Source organism: Heterocephalus glaber, unplaced genomic scaffold, assembly GCF_053883595.1.
Source record: "Heterocephalus glaber isolate CG9 unplaced genomic scaffold, H.glaber_assembly_v1.0 deba00001497, whole genome shotgun sequence".
Taxonomy (NCBI): Eukaryota; Metazoa; Chordata; class Mammalia; order Rodentia; family Bathyergidae; genus Heterocephalus; species Heterocephalus glaber.
The window spans coordinates 11542569-11569458 of record NW_028258320.1 but is presented as its reverse complement, the minus strand read 5'-3'; the positions used below and the strand labels follow the sequence as shown (position 1 = coordinate 11569458).

Here is a 26890-nt window from a genome sequence, read left to right as displayed (position 1 = left end):
CCCAGACACTTAAGTGGCCAAACAGTATAAAAATGTAGCCCAAGGGCAAAAGCTGTGGCATATTTGGAAGTTTGGATGAGTGTGTAGAAACCCATCTGTCCTCAGTGCCTGGCAAACAATAAACACAAGTGCATAGATGGACACAAGGCCATGGCTCATGGTAACTGTCTTTGAAGTGGGCTGGACCATAGTGGGGGGTAGGGATTAAGGCAGTCTCTGTAAGGAAATCATCCATGTTCTGACACCACAGAACCTTTACAATTCTAAATCCTCTAAAAAATGCCCTTAGAACCATGGTGGGCAAAACCTGAATATAGGGCAGAAAATGAAGTAAAATTCCATCTTGATACGAGAGAGCCAGGCAGAAGAAAATAGTAGAACATGGGCTCAGTGAAGAAGAGAGGGTCTGAGTGATATGAATGGCATCTTTTTGAAAAGAGGAAAGAGCCAGCTAAAGGGGGACCCAATAGAATACACAGAAGGCCCTCTCAGCACAAGTCAGAGGAGTCTGAGAAGAAGACATGTGATTCCCCTGCATCCTCAGCGCTCCAGGATCACCCAAACACCAAACTCTGGCACTGCTCATGCGCCTTACATAAAATGGCGGAGTATTTGCAGTGAACCTACACACAGGATTTGAGCTTCCGGCCAGTGAGGGGGGTCCTGAATTGGAGCAAGAGATGGGTTAGTCTGTGATATGGATTCCCCAGTCCAGAGCAGGGCTGTGACATTCTTGTCCTGGGGACCTTTTGTCTGTGTTAATCGCCTTCATTCTCCTGTCCTCCTCAGCCTACTGCTTGGCTTGTCTTTTATTACTCATTGTTCTCCGTGTGTCCTCTCAGCACTTGGCTACCAAAACACAGTAGAGTAATCCAAAACCATCCTGTTTGCTCTGTCCCAAACACCTGGTCTAGGTCTGCCTCAATTTGAGGTCACTAAAGCCCCATCTTAGGAAACACAAGGTCTGGATGGCTCCCTAGCTGGCTGCCTCCAACCAGGGGGTTACAGCAGATGGATTCCTCTCTGTGGCCAATTATTTTCATGGCCCTTGGCCATGTGACCTTGGACCATGATCTTGTCAGCTCTCATAAACTAACCAGGAAGGGAATGAATCATGCTCAGAGAGGAAACCTCTGGGGGGAACTGGAAGGGGCTGTGGGAGGAAGGAGGGGGAGCTAGGGATCCAAAGGCCATGGGAGCCTCACTGCCCCCTACGCCTCCCCCACCTCTGGGCAGCTTAGACGTTACAGGAAGGAAAAGAAGAGGAGGCAGTAGCTTTGGGAAGTAGGCTGGTCTGCAGGTGGGCTACTCTTTTTAATAAAATTTAGGTTCTCAGCCCAAGAAGCTAATTGTCTCCAGTACTACCAACTTGGAGAAATTGTCTGCTTCCGCCACTCACTGACCCCTTAGCTGTTGATACCCAAGTCCCTGTATTTAGGAGCCTTAATACATGATAGGAAGAAAAATTCGATGACAGCCAGCACACACACATGTATCCATACCTACTGCTGGCTACGCAAGTCCTGTGAGAAGTGATGAAAACATTGGAACAAGGCATCCTCGGCCCTTGATCTGGTAAGGATGGCAAAGATGTTTTAGGGATGCTATGTAAAATATTTACAGTACGCTAAACACATTGATTAAAACTGGAAATGAAGTGCCAAAGAAATTTTCATATTCTTCCATATCCTGAATTTGAGTGTTGTATAAATAAAATTCTGAGCTTCTCCACCTAACTTTTTTTTTTTTTTACATTAAATAATCTTTGAATTTCAAACTTTTGTGTCTCTGTAGTTTTGGAGCATGAGTTACCCTGACAAGTTAATATATAGTCAGGGAGGTTACTTTTGAATAAAATATGCACATGTAAACAAATCCCTTAACTATGTGTATGTTCTAATTACCTTCTGGGCATTCACTTGATTCATTCTAGGGAGTGGAGTTTATGTACATGTGTCCCCAGGTAGAGCATATATAGTTTTGCATACACAAAAACTGGGAGTGCCATGCTATTTTAAGAACCTGAACTCTAACTTTCAACAAAGTTTAGCTGCTTTCCTTTCGCAAATGCATTTAATTTTATCTGGAAACTTTCTGACATTAGAAATAGAACAACTGTAGTTTCTCATTATGTTTGCTGCCAGAATCCATGCTTGGTTGCTCAACTAAAGACCTTATATTGCTAATTACTACCACATGCCCATATCCCAAGCGAAAGAAAACTTATTGATTCTGACAGCCTATTCTCTCAACACTGAATTCCAAATGAAAACTCAAATTTTGGCCAAACATAACATTTCATCAATCTTGTTTTACTGACTGGAAAAACAACATCAAACAAAGGGTGCTAATGGCCCTTTATTACCATTCCTTTCCCAAGCTTATATTTTTTGCTGAAAGATCTAAGTGACCAAAGGGCTTCTTTAAACTACTTAGTAATTAGCTTTTGAACCAGGAAATAATGCATAAAGTAAAGTGAACAGTCCCGGTGTGGATGACAGGGCTGACTTTCTGCTTGCAAGGTCGGGGGACATTGGAGACCCAAAGAGAACGTTAAAAGCAAAGTACGTTTTCATAAAGGGAGAAGAAAAAAGAAACACAGAGAGAGAGCAAGAAACCAGGCTAAAAGTGGTGATAAAAGATTACAGAGCCAGAACAAAACTGCAGGAAGTCTGTGATTTGAAGTTATCAGCAGGTGGCAATGGCTGGTGGGGGTGGGGCAGTGGCTCCAGGGCCACCCATCAACAAAGTCTGCCAGCCACCAGCCCACCCACACCGGACCAGGAACACTATTTTTGGGGAGGAAAAAAATTCAATCTGGAATGAGAGGCAAGAAATATTTTCAACCTAGGCCTCAGAGCAATTGATTTTGTTGACTTCCTCACAGTGCCCTCTGTTTTAGGGCAACCTGTCCACATCTTAAAGGCAAACTGAGAGGAGAAGCTGCTTTCCTCTTGGCAGGGGATAAATGACTGAGGGGGAACGTCCGGACTTATTTGGCCTTTTGGATCCAGCCAATGGGCCAGAAAGCAGAACAGCTTGGTTCCAACCTCATCCAGGGCTGTTAAGGTAATGGGGAGAGGAGGGCTCCATTAGCGGGAAGATGGAAGGACAGGCCGCCTTCACAGACAAGGCACCACCTGGCCTCTTCTCTCTAGCCTGCTGTCCACCAAAGGAAACTGGTGTCCTGTGGCTGGTTCAAGAAAATGAGCCCTTTGTTCCACCTCCTCATTTTCTGAACAGAGGACTGGACACCTGAGCTCAGGATGCCTTGGAATCAAGGACCAGAGGGGCGGGGGAGTCCGCTCCACCCAGCACAGCCACCTGTCAGGATGGGAGGGGGCAGTGATGAAGGGAAATATGATGTTACCACTTGGGTTTTATCTTTCTCACAAAAACAAAATGAGCTAATCACTTAAGATAAGTGAGAAGAAAAATATCTGAGCACTTCCATGACAGGAGTCTCCTCAACTAGGAAGGAGCACAAACCATGGCAATTTTCCATATCTTGGTCTGGATGCCAGGATGGTAGTGACTGGGGCATATGCAGGTGCCAACTGCTCCAGCTATGCATGCAAGAGGGGCACATCTTCCTCAATGGAGATTATACCTCAAAATAGCAAACAAAGCTGGGCACCCCAAAAAAGCTTTAAAAATCAATATATGTAGGATGATCACTGCCAGTCCCATCTCCCTCCAACATTGTTCTCTTGAGGCAGTGCTCTGGCAGAGGATTGGGAAGGGAAGGCCCTGCCACTTGAATGGGGGTGAAACTTCCAGTTCATCCTGGATCCATACAATGATACCGATATTGACAAAGTGATATGAGCACCAACTGAACTAGTTCCCCAAAAGAAAGCATTTATTTGGGAAGCCAATTAAATGACCCATCAGGAAGAGCCTCCAGTGTCCTGACATCATAAATGCCATATTTCCTGCCCAGAAGGGATCTCAACTAAGTAATGAGATCCGGGGAGACATGATCCAGACCTCCCGTCTGTAGAGAACTGGTCCCCGGATGACCACAAGACCTTTACCTGGACCTCCCTGCTAGTTTTGCCTCACATTATTGCTGCACAACACCCACCATAGAATGGCAACAAATTAAATGACATAACCAGCTGATGTGAAGACAGAATGAACTTGGGCCACGTGTTAGGGATCAGAAGGGAAAACAGGGTCCAAGTTAAATACGCAGCCCTTCAAAATAAATCCACGATGACACTCGGGCATCCTGAACAGCAGCAAGATCTAGGGAGCTGGTCTGAGCATGACAGCTTTCTAGGGTTCCTCTGACATCACGCCCCCTGAAGAATGCGGGTCTTCCCTCACAGAAGCACCTGGGTGAGGGTGGGGAGCAGGAGCCAATGTCACCAGCCAGGGATTCTTGAAAGTCACTCAACCACATCTTTCTTGCCTCGTACAACTGACTTACTTTCTGCCTCCATGTTTGTTAAAAGTCCCGCCGAATTTATTCCGATTCAGGATCAGAGCAGCAATTTCGGGCACGTAGCGGGCAAACATTGCCTACATGCATGAGACAAAGAAACAAGAGCCAAAAAAAAAAATGGCATGCAGAGAGGATTGTACCACAGGGGAGGTGGCAAACCCTCTTGGCATACTTACTTTCTTCCACTAACCGCACTATAGGAGCCCCCGTATTTCTTGCGGTTTCCTATTAACTCTATGATTTCAGGGACGTAGCTGGCAAACATGGCCTGAGGAAAAGAGGGGAGACAGAAGAGAGACTAAAAAGACAGGCCCAAGAAAGGGGGTGACCTTTTCAGAAGGAAGATGCTAAGATCTGAAAACACAAAAGGATTAGACCTGTAAAGGTATATATTAGTATATTGGATTATAAAAAATAAAAGGACAAAAAAGGGCAGGTTCCTGAAAATACACAGGACAAAACAAATATTAACCAACCTACACCACTGGAAAAAAAAGAAAAACATCACGGTCGAGGAAAAAATATAAAGGAGACAGGAATAAATAAGCTGACGTCTAGCTCTTCTGCCTAAAGAAAACTAGGTAAAAGGGTTGTTTGCTGGTGAAATTACACACACACACACACACACACACACACACATTCAGGTACACACACAAGCACACATGTATTTTTGTGCAGACTTTTCTTTCTAATTAAAATTCAGAGAAAGATCGATGCCTTTATGAGTGACTACAGACAATAAGCATTAAAAGATTAAAAAATAAATTCTTTGATTTAAAAAAATCACTAAAAAGAATGAAAGGTAAACGTAGGAAATCACATGAAAGGAAAGGATAGCGGGGGAAAACACAAATCTGCCATGTTTTGTCCAGCAAACATCGTCCTGTGGCTGGAGGAATGGGGTCTCCTGATCTAGGGGGACCTCATGGAGTCTCCGGAAATGCTTCAGCTCGTGCACACACACCCACATTTATGCACATTCCTTGACATGTAAATGTCCTGTGCATACAAAGCGGAGAGGTGTGTATGCATCCCTTCCTTTCATATAAGTGCAAACGTGTGTGCGGTGTACATACACGAAAGCTGTGTGGAGATCAGGGCTTCAGTCACTTACCTGATGCAGAGCCAAAATTAAATTTCAAATGAACTACTTTGAACCGTCAATGAGTTGCCAGAAATCCCTTTGAATTAATCATACCAGACGGTTTAGTGCTGCAGAAGCAGCTGCATAGATCAGTAAGGCAGATAGTGAAACTTCCTGGCTTATAAAAGAGGAGGGAAAATGTCCCATGTGTTGCTGCAAAACAGAGGGGCTACTGACAAAGCCCCGCTTTGCTCATGGTGATGAACTCTTAGACCAAAGCGCCTCCATCCTCTGACGTGGGGACCCTCTCTTTAGGGCAGGCACTAGCCACAGTGTGTGCTGGAAATTGGGAGGGGGCGGTTAATGGGAAGGGGGCGCTCTTGAAACCACAGACTGTCTACAGAATATGGACAGCATCTACCAGGGTCCCGTGACAGCAGCTGTCCTTGCAGAGCAGCAGATGTTGAATTCCATTACTAAGGGACAAGCGCTCTGGGTTATTAACAGCATCCCTTTCTTGAGATAATTAGACTGGCTCCTGGCTAACTGGCTGTCCCTGATGAGGGCAATATACCTGGGTCTACGGAACAAGCACAACTCACCAAAGAGACGTGCGAAGACCTCACCATTGCGCTCGGGTTTACTTAACTTGACTGCCGACCTAAGGCAGTCACTTGCTTCTGGGGTGGATAGACAGTATAAAAATGCAAAGCCTTAAGGAAGTGGATCACAGAAAATATTAAAGACTATCAAAATGAACATAATAGTAAAAAGATTTTACCAGTCCCCCGAGGATGAAGAAGACCATGAAGAGGCGCCCGAGTGTGGTTTTTGCATAAACATCCCCATAACCAACAGTGGACATGGTGACCATGAGTAAGTAGACACATTCCCAGTATGTGAGGGCCTGGTTGTTTTGGAAATTTTCCCATGGGTCCCCTGAATTCTCCACCTAAAGGAAGAGGGGAGGGGAGAAAAGAGACAACCATCATCTCTGGAGAGAGACAAAGCACACACAAGGAGAAAGCCAGAGACCCGCAGGCTGCTTGTGGATCTTGTCTTCCCAGCAGGAGATGTGGGATCCCAGGGGCTGCTTCTGTCCAGGATGACTCAGAGCCCCGCACAGGTGCAAGGAAGAGGAGACGAGACGGAGCAACAGGAAGTGCCCTCCTGGAGGACTGGGGCAGAGGGGAGAAGGAACAGGAACAGGGAAACACCCCTCATTTGGTTTTCTTCAAAGGTTTGAAGGCAGCAGAAACTAGGCATTGCCCCTGGAACCATTTTACAGCTTTCTCTTGGAAGAAAGAGCCAGAGAGCCCTTCCCTGACCTTTCCCTGGCCTGGGAGCCTGGCTCTCCATTGCCTGCAAAAAATCCTAGACCCTGGATAGAGGAATCTTGGTGGATCACTGTGACCAAGGAGCTGCCTGGAGGGTGCTGCTCCTGCAGATCTGCTCCTGCACCTCTGAGTTTGGCCCTATTCTGCCCCCTTTGCAGAAGGTCCGCATGATCCGGCTCTTCGAGCTGCAGGAATTTCTCCGGAAGCCTAGGGAGTGAGCTCATGGGAACAATTTGCATTTGCACAACCTTTTAGAGAAGGCCAAGGCCTGCACACTTTTTCTGTCAAGAGCCAGAGGGTAAACAGTTTCCGCTTTGTGGGCCACAGTGCAGCAGCTACTCACTCAGCTCTGCAGCTGCAGCAGAAAGTCAGCAGGCTGAGGTTCTTTGGGCATGGGTGGGGTGGGATTTGGAGAGCTTGGGCTGGGCTGCAGTTTGCCCACAGCTGTGTTAAGACTTCATAGAACCCTTTCCGGTCTTCCCATCCTAAGTGATCTGACTGTCACACTTCAGATATTCCCAGCAGCGGGTGTGGCCAGGCCCTTTCCCAGTTCTACAGCATGGAGAGCTGGTAGCTGTGGGCCCCACTTGGCCCATGGGGACAACTAGTCCCTGGGCCTCCAGCTCTGCTTCTGTAAAATGTGCCCCGGGACATGGCTCTCTTCAGACATTAACATTTGCCCTCCAAGTGCCCTTTCCATGGAGGTTTCCTGGTGAAACAGAGGGCATGTTGCATAGTAGTAGAGTGGGGTGACCATCTCACTGATGACAGCTGGCTCCTTCATATTTGTGATTTGAACACTTGGTGCTTGGTTACTGAATTAAGGTGTGAAGGGTGAGTTGGTGACTGTAACACCTCCCTGTCCCATCCCAGGCTGGTCTTCCTTTGCGTGACAGTCACATAAGTCCCACGTGCCAGGTAAGGAGAGAGCATCCTTTAACCTGTTATGCAGATAGAGGCTCAAGGAGGGAGGGCCATCTTTATCCAAAGTCACAGAGTTTGACAAGGCTCTTTTCGACTCTTTAACAGCCTATGTTTGTAGGAAATGCACTTCCAACAATAGCTATGCTCTCTAAAAGCAGGGTGAACAAATCTGCCTTGGGGAGGTGAGAAGAACTTGACTTAATAATAGAAGGCTTTCAAAGAGTCATTAATGTAAAAGAATTAACATTTTTGAGGTACGAAATAACTTGACAAGTAATCAGGCGAAAGAATCAAAGGCAGCTTTTTGTAAGGGGGGGAGAAGAGAGAAATTGAGGGATCTGAATTTGTTGTTTACAAAGAGGTGTAGGTCAAACTTCCAACACTCCCCCCTCCCAACCTTTCCTGGGCGTTTGCTGTGAAACCACTGCCATCTTGTGGCTGTCTGCGGTTACTGCAGACAGGATGAAAAATACACCAAAATCTCCATGGCAGTACACAGGTTATAGTGGGAACATTACTCACCATTTGAAAGTTGTTTGGGGTAAAAGGTCTGGAAACCCAGACCCTTTGCGGTTGTTTCCCTCCTTTCCTGTCCCCACCTACGCTGAAGTTTCTCTGCATCGAGCGATATTTCGCATAATAAAACGACTCCACAAGGGGCTTGCTCCGGGTCTTCAAAGATACTCACCAAATGAATGAAGCCGGCTGCAGTCAGCCACGTGCTGATAAATATGGAGAGCAGATTCACCAGCTTGATGGAGTTACTGTGCAAAAGAGACAAGCGAAGGCCCCAAATTACAAAGGGTTGGAGCCGCCTGCCCACGGAACAGCGCCCCCTGTGGGTGAGAAGCAGCTGTCTCTACGGTAAGGGAACCAGTTCTCGGATTGTGGCTCAAATTCACAAGCAGCAATTGTTTTCTTAATTTCTTTTCAAATATTTCATGCTGGTCTGTGAAAACAACTGCTTTTTATGTGTTAATCTTGTAACTACAGCTTTGTTATTATTAGTTCCAGTAGTAACTATAACTTTATTTGCTCTAGTAGTGTTTTGTTTTGATTTGTTGGGATTTTCTTTGTTTGGGATCATGCCATCTGGAAATATATTTTTACTTTTTCCTTTCCAAAAAAAAAAAGTCATAGCACAGCCTGCAGGAAGACTATAGCTGGGCCTCGAATTTTGTTAAAACTAAAAGAAAAAGAAAAAAGCTTTTTATTTTGAAAACTCTTCAAAACTACAGAGAAATGCAGAGAACAGTATAATAAACCCCTTTCTGTTAATCAATTATAACATTTTTCTAAATTGACCTAATTGAACAATTATAACATTTTGCTACATCTGCTTTGTCTCTATATAGTATTTTCTCTTTTTCTTTTCTTCTTTTATTACATATATATATATATATATATTTTGGCAGAACATTTACACATAAGTTGTAGACGCCACACGACCTCAAAGCCTCTAAATGTTTCAGCATCCAACTCCTAAGAGGGACATTGGGCAATGCAATCACAGTGCCACTGTCACACCTGAGAAAATTAGTGTCGATTCAATAACATAATCCTAACATGCAGTCGCCCTGAAAGGGTTTCCATTCCCCTTCTCTTGTCCAGGAACCAGTCAAGGTTCACACACAGCATCTGGCTGTTAAGTGGCTTTAATCCAGGGATCAGGTAACATTTTCCATATAGGGTCAGTTAGTTGGTATCTTAGGCTTTGAGGGTCATACAGTCTATGTTGCAACTACTGAATTCTGCTATTGTAATTCGAAAGCAGCTGTGGACAATATATAACAGAATGGGTGTATTTGTGTTACAATAAAACCTAATACCAACAGGCATCAGCTTGCCATAGCGGTGCCTGTACTTCCAGCACTCTAGGAGGGTGAGACAGGAGGGTCTCAAGTTTGAGCCCAACCTGGGCAACTTAGCGAGTCACTGTCTCAAAAAACAAATGGGTTAGGATGTGTAGCTCAGTGCCAAAGTCCTGGGTTCAATCCCAAGTACCACAAAAAAACAAACAGCAGTCTGAATTAGACCATGAGATATTGTTCATCAATCCCTGCATTAGCCTCTTTTAATCTATAATTAACACCCCCTGCCCTTTCTTTCTTTGTTTCTGGTGGCTTTTAATTTCATGTAAACCCAGGCTGTCACATAGAATGTTCCATATTCTGGATTTATCTGATTGATCTTGTTTAAACATTCCTGTGGGGGCTATCTGATGAGATAGCTTCGCATCAGGAAATCCCAATCCAGTGGTGCTAGGTCCACTCCACTAATGTGGGAATGGGAGCTCTCCCCACTACAAAGTACCCATTTCCCAGAGTAGTTCACATAGCAACTTGGAGGGAGCCCCTGAGATGCACGAACAGTCTGTTCCCCAACCCTCGGGACCAGCGGTGTCAGAACTCATGTTCCTCATGGGTCATGGGTCAGCCAGAACCCATTGAACTTTGAGCTCTATGGGAACAGAGGCTTTGTCTTTGTGGACGCCAGGGCAGTGGGTCCCTGGCCCCTGGAAACATGTGCTGAGTGATTGGGTCTCTTCTGCTCAGCTCCACCCTGATCAGCCCCACTGGGGAGAGCTCTTTGAACACTGGTGAGTTCACTGCGAAAAGGCTTTCCATGGGCTCACAAGTGAAGTCCCAGCTCTGCTACTCCAAGCCAATGCCCTGTGAAGTCCCAGACTCCAGTGCCGCTGCTGTTCCATGAAAGCTCTTGAAATTGTCACCGCAGCCAGCCCTTGGTACTGTGGCTCTGCTGGGGCTATGACTCACTAGAAAGCTCTTCCCGTCTATCTATGGAGGTCCTATCAGGGACACCTTTGGGAACACAGTAGGAGAGTCTTTCTCTGAAGATTTGGGTGTCAAAAGTACAAACTGAGACCTCTTGTAGATCATCTTCCCTAGAGCAAGACTCTCTGAGAATGAAAGCCAAGAGGTAGAGAACGAGGCAGAATACTCAGGACAGAATCTGAATCCCTGCATGCAGCCATGCCTGAAGCCCACCAGTTCCCTCTCAGACCCTGTCATTACCAAGGCGGATTCTGTGCTTTGCAGTAAAACCCCATCTGCCCACAGCAGAAGTGGTTGATATCCAAAATGCTCTCCGACAATATGACAATTGATTGGGTCTCCAAAGGAGGTCTGAGGCTGTCTGCATCCGCTCACTCTGTTGCCTGACACTAATTTGGTCCCTGGCCCCACAGGCTCTGTCTGAAGCTGGCAGTCCAGGGCCGAGCACAGGTCTGCTAAGTCCTGACCTTCAACCCTTTCCCCAGGCACCACCATGGGCCATGCTACTCCCCACACTCACTTCTAACTGTTTTCTGCAGCCATGAATGGAATCACCCACTAACAAAAACGCTTAGCACCTTCCGTCTCAGCTTCTCCCTGGAACAAACTGGCTAGCCAAGGGGCCTCCTTGCTGGCTTCCAAAATCCCCTTTCTCTTCAAAGTTAGCCCTGGCCCCACTTCTCCAGAGATGGGCAGCATGCAAGTAAGGCAAATGGATATAAGAGATCCACCCAAGGAGCTTTCTCAGGAAGCAATCCTGGCAGTCAAGGAGCCCAACCTGTGCTCCTACCTCATCTGGATCCCAGTAAGTTTCTCAACAGAAAACCAGAGCACAGCAGAAGTGTGCCCCACCTCTAGCTGGCAAGCCCTCCAAGGTGTGCCCTCATGTTAGAAAGTAAGAAACCTACGAAGCCTTAGTAGCCAATGGCAAAGGGAGAGCTCTTAGGAAGGGCAAAGATTGTTCATTTTCTCAAGGGAGAGGTAAGCACCAAGCAGATTCACTTCCTTGATCCTGAATCCTTGGGGCCAGAACAAGCAGGGTGCCACCAAGTGCCACGTGGAGTCCTTCCAAGATACCGCATCTACAGTGTCTCTGAGGCTCTGTGTTTTAGAAAAATGACCTAAGTATGGTGATTAGTAATCTCTAAATGATTGTTACTGTGATATTAATGGTGCTCAAGGGAGCTCTTGCTACATAATCATTGTTGCTGAAATAGTCCATGTTCAGTGCTGAAATCTGATTATTTTTATGATATCAGCATTATCACAGATCCCCACTACTATGAACTTGCGTTCCACATTAAATTCTATGACCAAGTGATCATCTGAGAGCTGTGTGCTCAAAATGCAGGTTAAGCCTTTGGTGGGCCTTCTCCATCTTTTCAAATGTGGGGCTTCCCAGCTTGTTGAGGGCTCCTTGGGTGGAGGGATGGGTGGCCCAGAGCAGGGTTGTGTGCTCTTGTGACAAAAGGGCCCCCTGGAGCTAACAAGAGCCATCAAGACCAAGCTCAAGGCTCTGGACCAAACACGAAGTTATCCGTGGTTAGAATGATTAGAACCATTCAGATTCTAGTCCCCCTCTAGGCCTCAAGAGAGGGAGGGATGGTAATCTTATGATAAAAACCTGATTCAACTAAAAAATATCCTTCTCTTGTTTCCTGACAGGTTCTGATCCCCATCGAAGGAGTTCCCACTGGCTATGAGAGTAACTCACATCACTGGAGACAGAGAATGGTCCAAAGGCAAACCCAGGAATCTGGTAGGTCAGAAAGAGAATCTGACTCCTGCAATTGTGGCTGTAAACCCAGAGCTTTGTAGAACCATACTTGTGCCATCTTTGCCTCAACAGGACGTGTTTCTGATAACACTGAAAATATCATCTACTTTGCACAAGAAAGGATAAATGTGTCCCTGTCTCTAATCTTCTTTATTTCTGGTGAAGAGTGCAGCCAGGTGCCAGTGGTTTATCTTGTTTTACTGCTATGTTTGCTGGACAGATCCAAAATATCCCAACCCTGGAGTCCACCACACTGGGAAAGGTTTCAGATAGAAGACACAGAGTGAAGCCAAAGAAAATTCTGTTAACTCTACCTTTTAGTTATCTCTAGATCCCTGCTCCTTTTCTCCACCCCAACCTGTACCACCCAGGCCTTCCCTAATACCCCTTTCCTGTACTAATGCCACTTGTCTGGTCTTATGGTCCATGAGACCAGAGCCACTTCAAACCAACTCTATACATAATAGGTGGAATAGTGGATCTTTCAAGAGCATGTGTCCAACCATGTTTCCTCTACTGATTAAAATCCTTCAACAGCTCTATCTTGTTTTCAGTAAAACTCACCAAGCTAAGTGCCTTCATGATATGGCCTCACTCAGACACCTTGCTGTTTCCATAGCAAATACTGTTCTTCACACAATTTGCCTTGGAGCCATTTCTAAGGTCATATATAGAGTAAAGTCTGAATTTCCAAAGTGCCTCCCCAAAAATACATTAGTTAGGTAAATGATGGCACCTATATATGTTGTGTGGGAAGTAAAGATGACATTGCAAATAGCAAGGATTACCCTGAAGTGGCACAGCATGGGACCATATTACGCTGCCTTTAATTGCTTTCTATATTGTTGAAATGTTTACACTGAACATATTTTAATTCACTAATCAGAGAAAACAATATGGAAATTTTCATTTTGAAAAAACATTTCTGTGTGGCCCATCTCTCAATCACTGCTATGGACTACACTCAGTGAGATGTTGCCATGTATATCTAGATGTCCCCCAAGTGCTCATAGGTGGGGCTTTTTGGAGATGGCTAGATCTAGGGTGTATGACACTAGGACTAGTAGTGTGATGCTGGGATTAAGGGTGCCCCACCCTGGGTGCGAGTGCTACCCACCTTAAAGTCAGGTAGCCTGGATGAAATATAAGGGACAGAAAGAGGGCTGCTGCCTTTCTGCTGTCTTTCTGCTGTCTTTCTGCTGCCTGCTGCTCACTGCTTGCTTCTTTGCTGCCTTCCACCTGCATGACCATGCCACGGACTGTTTCTCCTCTGCAGTACCCCTCTGCCGTGACACCGTGCCTTGGAGCCAGACAACTATGGACTAAAACTCTACAAACTATAAGCCGAGATAAACCTTTCCCCCTTTAACTTTGAGTGTTGGATATTTTGTCTTAGCAACTAGAAAAGTGACTATGACAGATGTGGAATTGTGTGGAGTTCTGAAGCAGAGCTACTTACTTTTCTCTGGCCATAGAACAGGTAATCCTGCACCTGTAAGTTTGTAGGGTAACTGATGGACTTCCTTCCAAAAGCTCAGACAACAACACACAGTCTCCAGGTTACCCCTAAATAGACCATGAGAATGTGGAGTATGTTTGGCCTTCTGTTGGCCTGCAGTTTGGAGGAACTATCCTGATCACTTACGTGCAACTTGTCTCCATTGTTCTGTTCATTTGGGTTTCTCTTCTGCTGTCCTCTTCCTTCTCTGCCACTCCCCACCCTTCTCCTACCTCTCTGCCCTGTTTCTTCCAGCTCTTGGCTGAATGAGGCAGCCAAAGAACAGAAAATGAAACAGCAATTTCAAATCATTATTTCAAATCACATTTGCAAATCCTCCATCCCTACCTAATGCTACAGATCGGCAGGGATTTGGAGCCAGAGAAAGCTGGACAAAATCTCCCTAAAGATGATTATGTGGCTCTACTCAGCATTGTGGAAAGTCACAGTGAAAGCAACGGAGAATAGAGGAGTCACGTAAGAATCCCTCCATGGCCACAGCCCTACAAAAGCCAGGGCATCCATTTTGAGGGGCAGAGCCCCAGGGTCTGTGCTTGGAGTGCACAGAAGGAAGGAGCTGAGATTAGCCAGACACTGGAAGACATGATAGGCTCCAAGATTTGTCCTGAGACTTTCAGAGTTCTCATAGCTCAATGAAGTTTTCATCTGTGCTGGTCACCTAGCCTTTGTCCACACTCTTACCTCATCCTCCTTTCCTCCACCAAAGAACTCTCAGAAGTACAGGATGACTCAAAGGTCCTATGATTGCCATGTTCTCTCACCTGTGGGCCCCCACATCTTCCCTGATGGAAGCCAGCGCCACCCTCCATACCCCTCACATGCTCAACACCTCCCCCTGGGATGACAGACAGTGAGATTTCTACAAGCCTTGCCTAAGACACCCCCTTCTCCTTGCCTGCCCCATACTCATGCCAGCTTGCTTGGGGACTCTCCTCTGTGCCCCAGCACCTCCAGTCTTAGCACCGTCTGAACAGCTGGGCATACTGACTATGATCTCTCTCCCTCTCAGTCCTCTGTCGGCAGGACTCTATCATTACACCTACTTCCTGCTGGTACAAATGGGAACTCACTTGAGGCTTGTGAGACTCAACCAGTCATGTTACAAATGACAGGGACACAAAGCATCCAAGTTGTGGGGCTGTGATAAAAAACATCATCTGACAATAAATAGGAATTTAATTTGCTGGGAAGTAGGGTGCTGGAGAAATGCTGTTTGGAGACCAGTAGGCCAATGCCTAATAGCCTGATACTCTGTGACTTTCCTGAGGGCTATTCTACCTCAGGACAGTCACCCCACCCTGCTTCCACATTCCCCCATCTGCACTGAACACGAAGCACCACAGCTGCATGGCTTCCAGGTGACTGTGCTCCAGGGAAGCCAGAGTTACCGCCTGCATCCAAAGGAAAGAAAGAAATCTTTGCCAAGGAATGGGCAACAGGTGAGTGACCCAACAAAAAGTAAGAAAAAGATATTCAGAAGGCCAATTGTGATTGGCTTTAGGATCCACCTTGGGGGTTGGTGGAACACACATCTGAGTGTGTCTATGTGGGTCATGGAGGTGTGGCCTTGGGGTCTAAGTTTGGTCTCTCACCCTTCCTCCCAGGGACTGTTTCCCTACTCTGTTTCCCAGCCACCATGAACTAAGCATCTTTCTTCCGCCATGCCATTCTGCCATGTTTTTGCCTTAGAGCCAGTTGACCTGGGACTGAATCCTCTTAAAACTTGAGCCAACTTAAACCTCCCCTCCTCTAAGTTGAGAGTGTCTGGTACTCAGCAATGGGAACACTGACTAATACACTATCATTCTCTGCAATCCCAAAAGGATCCATGAAGGGTAAGAACACAGTTCTCTCCACATAGTTCCTCAGAGTACTGGAGCCTTCTTAAAATGCTGGTTTCAGAGAAAACAATTTTGCAAATTTATGTGGTAAATGTGAAACAGAGAGAAAAAGACCCTCTATCGAGGCAGAGAGTAGATAGTTTAATATAACACCATCCCCCACAAGAAAAATGGTATCTAAGGACAGGATCCCATGATTCTTGCTGGGCAGACACTGATTCTGCCTTTAAAAAGACAGTCACTAGTACAAACATGGTATGGTAAATATTGGTGATGCTAGCTCTGTTGCTCATTGATTTAGACTTCAAAAGTAATATAACTTGTATAGAAGAGCCATGAAAAGGTAGAAATCAAGGCTATTGTTGCTCAGAAGAAAATATAAAGAATAACAATGTTCATACTCCATGAATATTATCACATACTAACAGAGAACCAATAAATTCTTACCTCAGGATAGTGAAATGTAAACAGATATGTTGTAAAAGACACCAGTGGCTCTTTTTCTTTTTAACTTGGCTAATGGAAAGTCGATTTTTTTTCTCACTTTTACATAGATGAATAGTTGAGAGAGACCAATTTGGAATTGAAACCAAGATACACAGAAATACTGACACTCAGAGGAGAGTGTCAATAGTTGGTTGAATTTGTTGACTATGTCAGACGCAGGAAGCCTGGGTTCCAGCCTTCACTAATGGGAAAAGGATGCTGAACTCAAGGTCTCAAAAATGCAGGGGTATTAATTATGAATCACTAACTACAGAGGTGTCCTGTCTGCAATTGTTTATCAAACACATTAAGGCCAACCAAAGAGGAAACGAGACATTAGGAGGGAGCTTCTTAAAGTGTAATTTCCTGGAAGAGAAATTTATGAGCTGTGCTTATTCTCCATTAGAGGATGTTGAACCTCTTTTATTAGTTTATTCATCAACCCAGCCCTGGTTCCAGGCCAGCTCTGCACACCGGCAGGTCATCAGGCATGGGATCCTCGGGGGGCCTTGGCTCCAGGTCCAGTTGTGTTTTCCAGATCATAACATAGTTAACAGAAGTAGTCATGGTGCATTCAGCTGGAGGTTTTAGGGGTTTCCCCAAAAGGCAATTCACAGAGTAAGCCCCAGGGGCTCCATGGATATAAAGTGAACATCTGAAATGTACTTAGGAATGAAATGATTTTCTGTTTGCGGTATGAGCTTTGTGATTGCCTCTCAAAGAGCACTGCTTCTCCTGCCTTTATGACCAAGTTCAATTTCTTATTTAGTGGTGTAATAAAGGGACAATTTAGGACCTGGCAGCAAGGGCTTCCCAATCAATGAGCAAATCTATTCCTCATTTGCTGTGCAGCTCTCTGGGACGCCTGGCTTAGTATCAGGGCATCAGTCATGCATCCCCCAAAACTGGCCCTACCTCCCCACATGCAAGGCTTTGTCCCTCTTTTTACCATAAAGTTCCCTGCCCTCAGGAAGAGATCAACACAAACTCGTTCTGGGGCTCCTCTCCACCTCCATGTCAGCTCACCCTTCCTGTGAATAGCAACTACTTTTACTCCCATGGAAGCAAACACACCTGATATTTACAACTTGGCACTGGGGACTGGAGAGAAGAGAAAAGTACGAGAAAGAACATCTTACCTTGTTTTAAGGATATTCAGAAACTGCAAAATTTCTGAAAACTGTATCAGTCTGAGTGCTCTTAAAAATCTCAAACCTGGAAAGAGAAATGAAACAGATATGTTATGTTCAGTGCATGGTTGTAGTGTTCACAGTCCTTCCATCCGGTTCACCCTGGCTGCCCAGGGTTGAAGGATATGAAATCCTGGCACAAGAATGAGCTATTTGCTACCTTGCACATATTCCTTCATGCCGACTCTTGACTGGGTTAATGTCAACCGGTAAACTGATGTTCTCAGGAAAGGTGGTCAGTTTGGAACTAGGGAAGGGGAAGGACTGGTAGGGAGGACCTGGCTGGGGAGGCTTTCTTCTCCCTTGGCAGGCTCTGATTTAATCACTGTCTTGAGGTTACCCAGTGGTCTGGCAGGATTTTGCCTCTGAAAAATACTAGGAATTGTGAAGGCTCAGGGTAACCCTTGTGCTAAAAGCAGATTAAGAATAAATCGGATAACCCTATGTCTTTGATGGATTTTTTTTATCTTTAGTTTCATCCCCCAGATAAAATGAAGAGTATGGCCTGCTGTGTTGTTTTTGTCCCAATCAAAAAAAAACAAATGCAGACCAGTAAGATACCATTCTCTACAATTTTAGAATTCACGGTATAAATAATTGCACCTTTACTAATGTCAAGATAAATGTGTGTTCTTTTTAAATCTGTAGCTCCCCTTGAGCAGAAGAGGTCATATTTCTAGGTGGCAGAAGACAGACAGAGAAAGAAAACACAAAGAATTTTTGAAAGTACAGATTATTATTATGTTTTTTTCAGCTTTTATTTTTTTTGTTAGTCCATGATTTCAGTACGGAATGATTACATTCCTCATGGGGACCTGGTACACGTGCATAACATATCTTCATTCTTTTTTTTATCTCCTTTCCTTCCCCTCTCTCCCCTCCCTCCATCCCTTGGTCCTTTTCCTTTTTGTAAAAGATCTATATCCCTATTTCCTATGGTCTATCTTTTGTTTTGCCCTTTATATATATTTTGGGTTTCCCATAAAGTAGAAACAACGCATTATTTGAGCTTGTGTGCCTGATTTATTTCACTTAACATTATGGTCTCAAACTGCATCCATTTTCCTACAAATGACTCAAGTTTATCCTTCTTTATGGCAGAGTAGTACTCCGTTGTGTGTGAATGCCTCATTTTCTTTATCCATTCATCTGTTGATGGACATAAAGGCTGCTTCCAAGATTTAGCTATTATGAATTGTGGTGCTATAAACATGGGTATGCATACATCACTGTGATATGATGTCTTTAACTCTTTCAGGAAGATACCTAGAAGAGGAATAGCTAGGTTAAATGGAATATCTAGTTTTAGCTTTTTGAGGAATCGCCACTGATTTCCATAGTGGTAATACTAGTTTATAAGAGCCAAAACTTTTAATAGCCAAAAAGTTTTAATCACCAAAAGTAAATTCTATTAAAAACCTGAGTCAGTCATAGAGTTTAAAACTGACAATCCCCCAGGAGAATTATTTACAAATGCTGGCTACTCCAGCTTTGAGACACTCTGAACATCACACCCACTCCCAAGGGGACTGTCTTTTGCATATTTTCCAAAGCATTTTATTAAGCCTCCCAAGTGCCAAACATGGTGCGTAAGGGCAAGGGGATTGAATGGACAGGCAGCCCCGTGCCTGGAGGGAAGTTTCATTCCACTCTTTCACAGGAGGATTCCCTGGAACCCCTGGGTTGGAGTTGATGCCTGGTTCCTTTCTACTTAAAGAAGAAGTACCCTAACTGGCAAGGTGGAACTGCGCTGGTAATAAGGAAAAATTAACATAAATCCTGTGGGGTGGAGACAGGGGGCATCTGATAATACAAAGAAAGAGCCATGATAATGGCTCAAAAGGAATATTTCTTATCTGCAAAGGATTCACTGTGAACAGAAGGGGTTTTTTTCCAAAACCATTCACCTTCTATGCTAAGTAGTATTTATATAACTTTTATTAAACCAGAAAAATACAGAGATAAGAAAGTTCTCAATGAAATGAAAAAGGCCTGGGAGCCAAAAACATAGTCACCACCCAGCTAATGAAAGGCAGACTCAACGCTGCAGAAAAGTGAGCTGGGACAAAGCACAACGTTGAGACATCTTCTCAGAAAGCAGAGGAAATAAGCAAAAGAGATGAAACTGAAGAAAGCAGAGATGGGGGGCAGATCACAGAGAGCCAAGCAATGAATAAAATGAGCTCTGAAGGGAAGGGAAGGAAAAAAACACCTGGATCCTAAGCAACAGTTGAAACATAAAAGAAAAGAACTTCCTAGGTATGAAATTATGCCTCAGGATTAAAAGGTAAAATGAATGATTCACTCTAGGAGGCCAATGTCAAGAAGCACCCAACATTTTATTCAAATTTCAAGCATGAAAATCAATTAAACAAGAAAGTACCGTGATTGTTTTGTTCATGGCTGCGTTTCTGGTACCTAACACACTGCCTGAAATGAGGTAGGCGCTTAATAAATTCTTGTTTGAACGCAAGGAATGAATCAGAGTTCTGAGAAATAATGAGACAGCAGAGCGTTAAAGGTTGCAGAGGTGGCATCCGGAATTCTGAGACCGTACATCCCTTAATAAACTGAGCTCAGCAAAGCCACCACAGGGTCAGGGCTTCACACACCTAGGAAGAATAAAGCAGTCTCCACAGGGAAGACCACTGCTGCATCCAGGCAGGCCCAGAACACCATGGCCAGCAACTCCCATTCCACAAAGGAGGCCCGCAAAAGGGAGAGGTGGGGAGGGAAATACCCACCTGACCCATTATTCATCTTCTTTGCCTTACAATACTTTTCCTTGTTATTGACTCCACAAAATCTCTGAAATAAAATTCTTTTCTATGGAATTGTAAAATTATACCGGAATTACAGAAGAAAGAAGCGGGTACAATGTGTTTGTACCCAGAGCCAAGAATCACACACACTGTCCCCCAAAAGGTACAGGGCCCAGATGGTTTTATGAGTTCTTTACACTATCAAGAAACAGCAAACTTCTCTCTGTGTTCTCTAGTATATGACCTAATAATTTTTTTTAAATACTTCTCTTCGTTTTAAGTGCTCTTAATTAGTTTAGAAAGTTGGCATTACCTGAACAAACACACACACACTCACACACAAGCTTGGTAGATATCTTTGTTACTGTTATCTTAAATTATCGTGAATTGATAAAGTTGACTACCATGTAAATTTATTATTATTGGCCATTTACTATTTTTAGTTGCTTACTATAGACCAGAAGTTTTATCTTTTTATTACATTCAACAGAAGAAAATAGCTAAGGATAAACAGACGAGACAGTGTGTCCAGCAGAGTTTATAAGCAAAGGTTAAGTTTTTGCCTCAGGTAAGGTGAAGTTCACAAAGCCCAAGTTCATAGCCCCTGCTCAGTGTAGACCTTGGGCAGTCTGTTCCAGTTGCAAACACCAGATTCAAGGGAGCTATGTTAGTCAGCCTTCTGTCATTGTTCCAAAACACAGGAGACAATCAACTTAATAGAGAATAAAGGTTATCTCGTCTCACAGTTTCAGAAGTTTCAGTCCTCAGTTGCTCAGCCCGATTGCACTGGGCCTGTAGTGGCACAGTGCATCACAGGGAGGATGTCGTAGGGAAACCTAGCTACCTCAAGGCAGCCAGGAGTCAGAGAGAGAGACAGGAAGTCTCCTAATATCTCCTTCAAGGACACGCCCCAATGACCCAACTTCATTCCTCTGGGCCACGCCTCTTAAAGGTTCCACCACTTTCCAAGAGCACAAAGCTGAGGACCAAGTCTTTAACACTTGGGCCTTGGGGGACATTCTGATCCAAACTATCATATGAGCACTTTTAAGATGTATGACACGTCTTGTCAAACTGCCCTAACCATCTATCTTTCCATCAGTAGATAAATGTCCTTTTGCCCATACTTCTACTGTATTGAGTACTGAGAAAGAGGGAGGAGGGAAGAAGAAAAGGAAAGAAGAAAGAAGGGAGAGAAAGAGGAAGGGAAAGAAAATAGTTTCATTTTGATAGGCCTCGAGAGCTTGTTGTTTTATTTTGCTTTTCTATGTTAACAGATAAGTTAATCATTTTTTCATATAATTGAGTCATTTTATTTTCATCTTTAAAGAGATTTATAATGAGCTTTGCCAGTTTACCTGTGTCTTCATCTTACTCTTAGTAATATATTCCACCTTTTTTTATAATGAAGATATTACATATTATAGATTATCTCCCACAGTTCATCATTCTTTTAATTTTGCTTGAAGTTTTTTTTTCTAAGTATAAAATTAAGGTAACTTTTTCTATATTCAAAAATTGTTAAATGGTCCTATGTATCAGTCTTTTTGTCATTGTTTTCATTTTTTTAACACCCAAAAAGGCCATCTTATCATAACAATTATTTTTTAACCACATCCGCATCCACATTTTCAATTTATCCTACGGGCAGTGGCTCTGAACTTCAGCCATGCATTTAACACACTTAGGAAGTTCTAATCACTGTTGACATTGGGACAATTGGGTCTCAACCGACTCCCTGCCATTCTGACTTGAATGGGCGGTGGTATAACCTCTTTATTTATTTATTTTTCTTAAATTCTGTTATTGGTACATTTTAGGTATACAATACATTTACATTTCTCATTGGGAACTTGTACCTTTACATGATGTATCTTGGTTCTTATTTTTCCCCATTCCTAGCCCTCCCTTCACCCCCTCCACCCTTCCCTATTTACAAAGACTTCGTTTCAATTTTTTCCATTTCTCATAATTTTTCCTTTCCCTTCTTTCCTTTCCCCTACCCCTCCTATTTCCCTTACCCCTTTGGACCTTTTCTTCCTATTTTGCATTATCAATTATTCATTTTAAGCATTGGTATATTTTAGACATAGAATATAATGACATTCATCATTGGAAATTTGCACCTTCACATAATCTCTTTTGCTTCTTACTTTTCCCCCGTCCCCTGACCTCCCTTCAACTCCTCCATCCCTCCCTATTTACAAAGACTTTGTTTCCATTTTTCCATTTTCTCGTATTAATTCCATTCCCTTGTTTACTTTCCCATACCCCTCTCATTTCCCCTTCCCCTTTGCCCCTTTTCTTCCTATTTCACATTATCTATTATAACTTTTAGTCTTTATTTACACTTTCAGTTTCTCACACTAGAGAAACTATTCAGTATTTACACGTGTCCTATTTACTTCACTTAAGAATATCACCTCAATGTGCATCCATTTAGCTATAAATGTCTCTAATTTCTCATTTTTTATGGCCGAGTAGTACTCCATTTTATAAAAAAACCACATTTTCTTTTTCCAGTCTCCAGTTAATGGGTATTTGGGGGGCTTCCAAGTTTTAGCTATTACAAATTGTGCTCCTATGAACATGGGTGCACATATATCACTGTGCTATGATTCTTTTAGTTTTGGGGGGAAGATACCCAGCAGGGGAATAGCTAGGTCAAATGGGACTTTCAGTCCTAGTTCTTTCAGGCAGCTCCATACTGACTTCCATAGTGGTTGAACCAGTCTACACTCCCACCAGCAGTGGAGGAGGGTTCCTCTTTCCCCACAGCCCAGACAGCATTTGTTATTGGTTGATTTCATGATAGCAGCCATTCTTTCTGTAGTGAGGTGAAATCTCAGCATTGTTTTAATTTGAATCTCTCGAATGACCAGTGATGATGAATATTTTTTCATATTTATTTGCTATTTCTACTTCTTTGTCTGAGAAATGTATGTTCATTTCAGATGCCCATTTTTGGATTGAATCTTTAAATTTGAGAGGTCTGATCTTTTTAAGTTCTTTGTAGATTCGAGACAGTAGAACTTTGTCTGAGGAACAGCAGGTGAAAATTTTTTCCTACATTGTGGCTTGTCTCTTCACACTGCTGGTGGCTTCTCTTGCTGTGCAGAAGCTTTTTAATAAGAAAAGATCCCATTTGTTGATTGTTTGTGCTAGTTCAAGGGCAACTGAGGTTTTGTTCATAAAATCTTTCCCTACACCAATGTCTTCAAGAGTTCTACCTAACCTCTGTTCCAGGCAGTTCAGCATTTCTATTTTAATATTTAGATCTTTAATCTATTTTAATTTTTTTAGTGCGTGATGAGAGATATAGGTCTAGTTTTAATCTTTGGCAAGTTGAAACCCAAGTTTTCCAGCACCATTTATTAAAGAGGCTATCTTTCCTCCAGTGAGGGTGTTTAGCTCCTTCATCAAAGATGAGATGGCTGAGTGTGTCTGGAGTTGTTTTGGCATCTTCTAATCTGTTCCACTGGTCCTCAGGTTTGTTTCTTTGCAAGTACCATGCTGTTTTTATCACAGTAGCTTTGTAGTATAGTTGCAGGTTGGGGATGATTGTGATACCCCCTGCCATGTCTCTGTTACCTAGAATTGCTTTTGCTATTCTGGGTCTCTTCTTGTTCCAAATGAATTTTTGGATTGTTTTCTCAAGGTCTGTGAAGTATGCTGCTGGGATTTCAATTGGGATTGCTTTGAATCTATATAGTAGTTTTGGAAGTATGGACATTTTCACTATATTGATCCTTCCTACCCAGGAGCAAGGGATGTCTTTCCATTTTCTGACATCAACTTCAATCTCTTTTTTCAGAGTGCTGTAGTTTTCAGAGAAGAGGTCTTTGATTTCTTTCATTAGGTTGATTCCTAGGTACTTCAGTTTTTTGGATGCTATTGTGAAAAGAATTGTTTGCCCTATTTCTCTCAGAGTGAGTCTGTTCTTCGCATAGAGGAAAGCTACTGATTTTTGTGTGTTGACCTTGTATCCAGCTACTCTACTGAATTTGGTTATTAAGTCTAGAAGACTTTTGGTGGCGTTTTGGGGTCTTTTATATGGAGTATCATGTCATCTGCAAATAATGACAATTTGACTTCATTTCCTGTCTTTATTCCTTTTATTTCTTTCTCTTGTCTAATTGCCATGGCTAATGTTTCCAAAACTATATTGAACAAGAGTGGTGATAGTGGACATCCTTGTCTTGTTCCTGATTTTGTGCAAAGGATTTCAGTTTTTGACCATTTAGTATGATATAGGCTGTTGGTTTTTCATAGATGGCTTTTATCAGATTGAGGTAGAGACCATCTATTCCAATTTTTTGTAGGGTTTTTATCATAAATGCATGTTGGATTTTGTCAAATGCTTTTTCTGCATCTATGGAGATAATCATATGGTTTTTGTCCTTGCCTCTATTGAGATAGTGTATTACATTTATTGATTTGCACATGTTAAACCATCCCTACATCCCTGGGATGAAACCCACTTAATCAGGGTGTATGATCTTCTTGATGATCTTCTGCATTCTATTTGCCAGTATCTTATTAAGGATTTTTGTATCTATGTTCATTAGTGAGATTGACCTATAGTTCTCTTTTTTGGTTGGGTCTTTCTCTGCTTTGGGGATCAAGGTGATGCTTGCTTCCAGGAATGAATTTGGGAGTATTGCTTCCCTTTCAATTTCATTGAAGAGTTTAAAACAGCAGTGGCAGTAGTTCCTCTCTAAATGTCTTGTAGAATTCAGCAGTGAAGCCATCAGGGCCTGGGCTTTTCTTAGGTGATAAGTTTTTAATTACATTTTCAATTTCATTGTTTGATATTGGGTTGTTTAGAATTTTTAGGTCTTCTTCGTTCAATTTTGGTAATTCACATGTATCTAGGAATCTATCCATTTCTTCTGTATTTTCCATCTTATTGTCATATACATTCTCAAAGTAGGTATTGATGATTGTCTGGATTTCTGTGGGGTCTGTTGTAATTTCACCCTTTTCATTCCTAATTGCATGGATTTGGCCCTTTTCTTTCCTTTTTCTGATAAGGTTGGCTAAGGGTTTGTCAATTTTGTTGATTCTTTCAAAGAACCAACTCTTGTCTTCATTAATTTTTTATATCATTTTCTTAATCTCCATTGAATTGATTTCTGCTCTGATCTTTGTAATTTCCTTCCTTGTATGAGCTTTGGGTTTGTCCTGCTCTTCTTTTTCTAGAAGCTTGAGGTTCAGCATCAGGTTGGTTAATTGGGCTCGCTCTGTTTTCTTAATATGTGTATTCATTGCTATGAATTTCCCTCGTAAGACTGCTTTCATTGTGTCCCATAGATTTGGATATGTTGTATTATCATTGTCATTTAATTGAAGGAACTGTCTGATTTCTTCTTTAATTTCCTCTGTGAGGAAATTAAATTGGTTATTCAGAAGTGTGTTGTTCAATTTCCATGTGTTTATGAAATTTTTGCAGTTTCTTTTGCTATGGATCTCTAAGTTCATCACATTATGGTCTGATAATACACAGGGGATAAAGTCAATTCCTTTCCACTTCCTTAAACATATTCTATGAGTGAGTATGTGGTCTATTTTGGAGAACAACCCATGTGCAGCTGAAAAGAATGTGTATTCTGATTTTCTGGGGTGGAACACTCAGTAAACATCTGTTAAGTTAATTTGTTCAAGAGTTAGATTGAGTTCTAGTATTTCATTACTTATTTTTTGTCTAGTTGACCTATCTATTTGTGACAGTGGGGTATTAAGGTCCCCCACTACTACTGTATTAATGCATATATGACTTTTCATGTCCATTAGTATTTTTTTATGTAGTTTGGCATACTAGTGTTTGGTGCACAGATATTTATGATTGTCATGTCTTCCTCTTGGATTGTTCCCTTTACAAGGATGTAGTGTCCTTCTTTGTCTCTCTTAATCAGTGTTGGTTTGAAATATACTTGATCTGCAAAGAGGATGGCTACTCCTGCTTTTTTTCAGTTTCTTGTCACATGGAGTATTGTTTTCCACCCTTTAGCTTTCAGTCTATAAGTTTCATTTTTGAATTAAGTGTGTTTCTTGTATGTAGCATATTGTTGGATTTTGTTTCTTGACCCATTCTGCCAGTCTATTTCTTTTGATTGGTGAATTGAGACCAGTAACATTGATGGTTGTAACTGATATGTATTGACTTATCATTGTCATGACTTTTTCTTTTTGTTGGATTCTCCCGCTTTACATTTAATTTCTTGTCATGCCTGATGGGTTCATTCTGTTGTGCTTCCTGGGGTTGTGATCCTCATTGTCTGTTCCTAGGATATTGCCTAAAATTTTTTATAGTGCTGGTTTGATATTCATGAAGTTCCTAAGGTGCTCTTTGTCATGAAAGTATCTTATTTCTCCATCAATTTTGAAAGATAGTTTTTCAGGGTACATCAATCTGGGTTGGAGGCTGTTTTCCTTTAGGGCTTGGAATACATCACTCCAAGCTCTTCTTTCCTTGAGAGTTTTCAGTGAGAAGTCTGCTGTGATTCTGATGGGTTTTCCTTTGTATGTGATTTGTTTCTTTTCTCTCACTGCTTGTAGAACTTTGTTCTTCTGTTTGGTTTCTGGAATCTTAACAATTATATGCCTATGTGTAGATTTTTTTAAATCCAGGCTATTTGGAGTCCTATATGCCTCACTTATCTGTATGTCAAGTTCTTTTCCCCTGCTTGGGAAGTTTTCTGTCATTACTTCTGTGAACAATTTTT

The 26890-nt window shown here is 42.8% G+C and overlaps 1 protein-coding gene across 31 annotated transcripts in view; it reads right to left on the bottom strand.

Moving 5' to 3' along the window:
- Positions 1 to 26890, bottom strand: part of Kcnma1 (potassium calcium-activated channel subfamily M alpha 1) — a 732631-nt gene that overhangs the window by 230090 nt on the left and 475651 nt on the right. For 30 of the 31 annotated variants that reach the window (XM_004846336.3, XM_004846337.3, XM_004846338.3 and 27 more), the window contains exons 6-9: positions 17353 to 17428; positions 8484 to 8559; positions 6316 to 6486; positions 4627 to 4718 (exon numbers count right to left, since the gene is read on the bottom strand). In XM_004846336.3, the coding sequence (XP_004846393.1) occupies positions 4627 to 4718; positions 6316 to 6486; positions 8484 to 8559; positions 17353 to 17428 (415 nt within the window). Of the gene's footprint in view, positions 1 to 4435; positions 4528 to 4626; positions 4719 to 6315; positions 6487 to 8483; positions 8560 to 17352; positions 17429 to 26890 lie in introns of all 31 variants that reach the window. The other variant, XM_087185372.1, reaches the window with a different exon arrangement.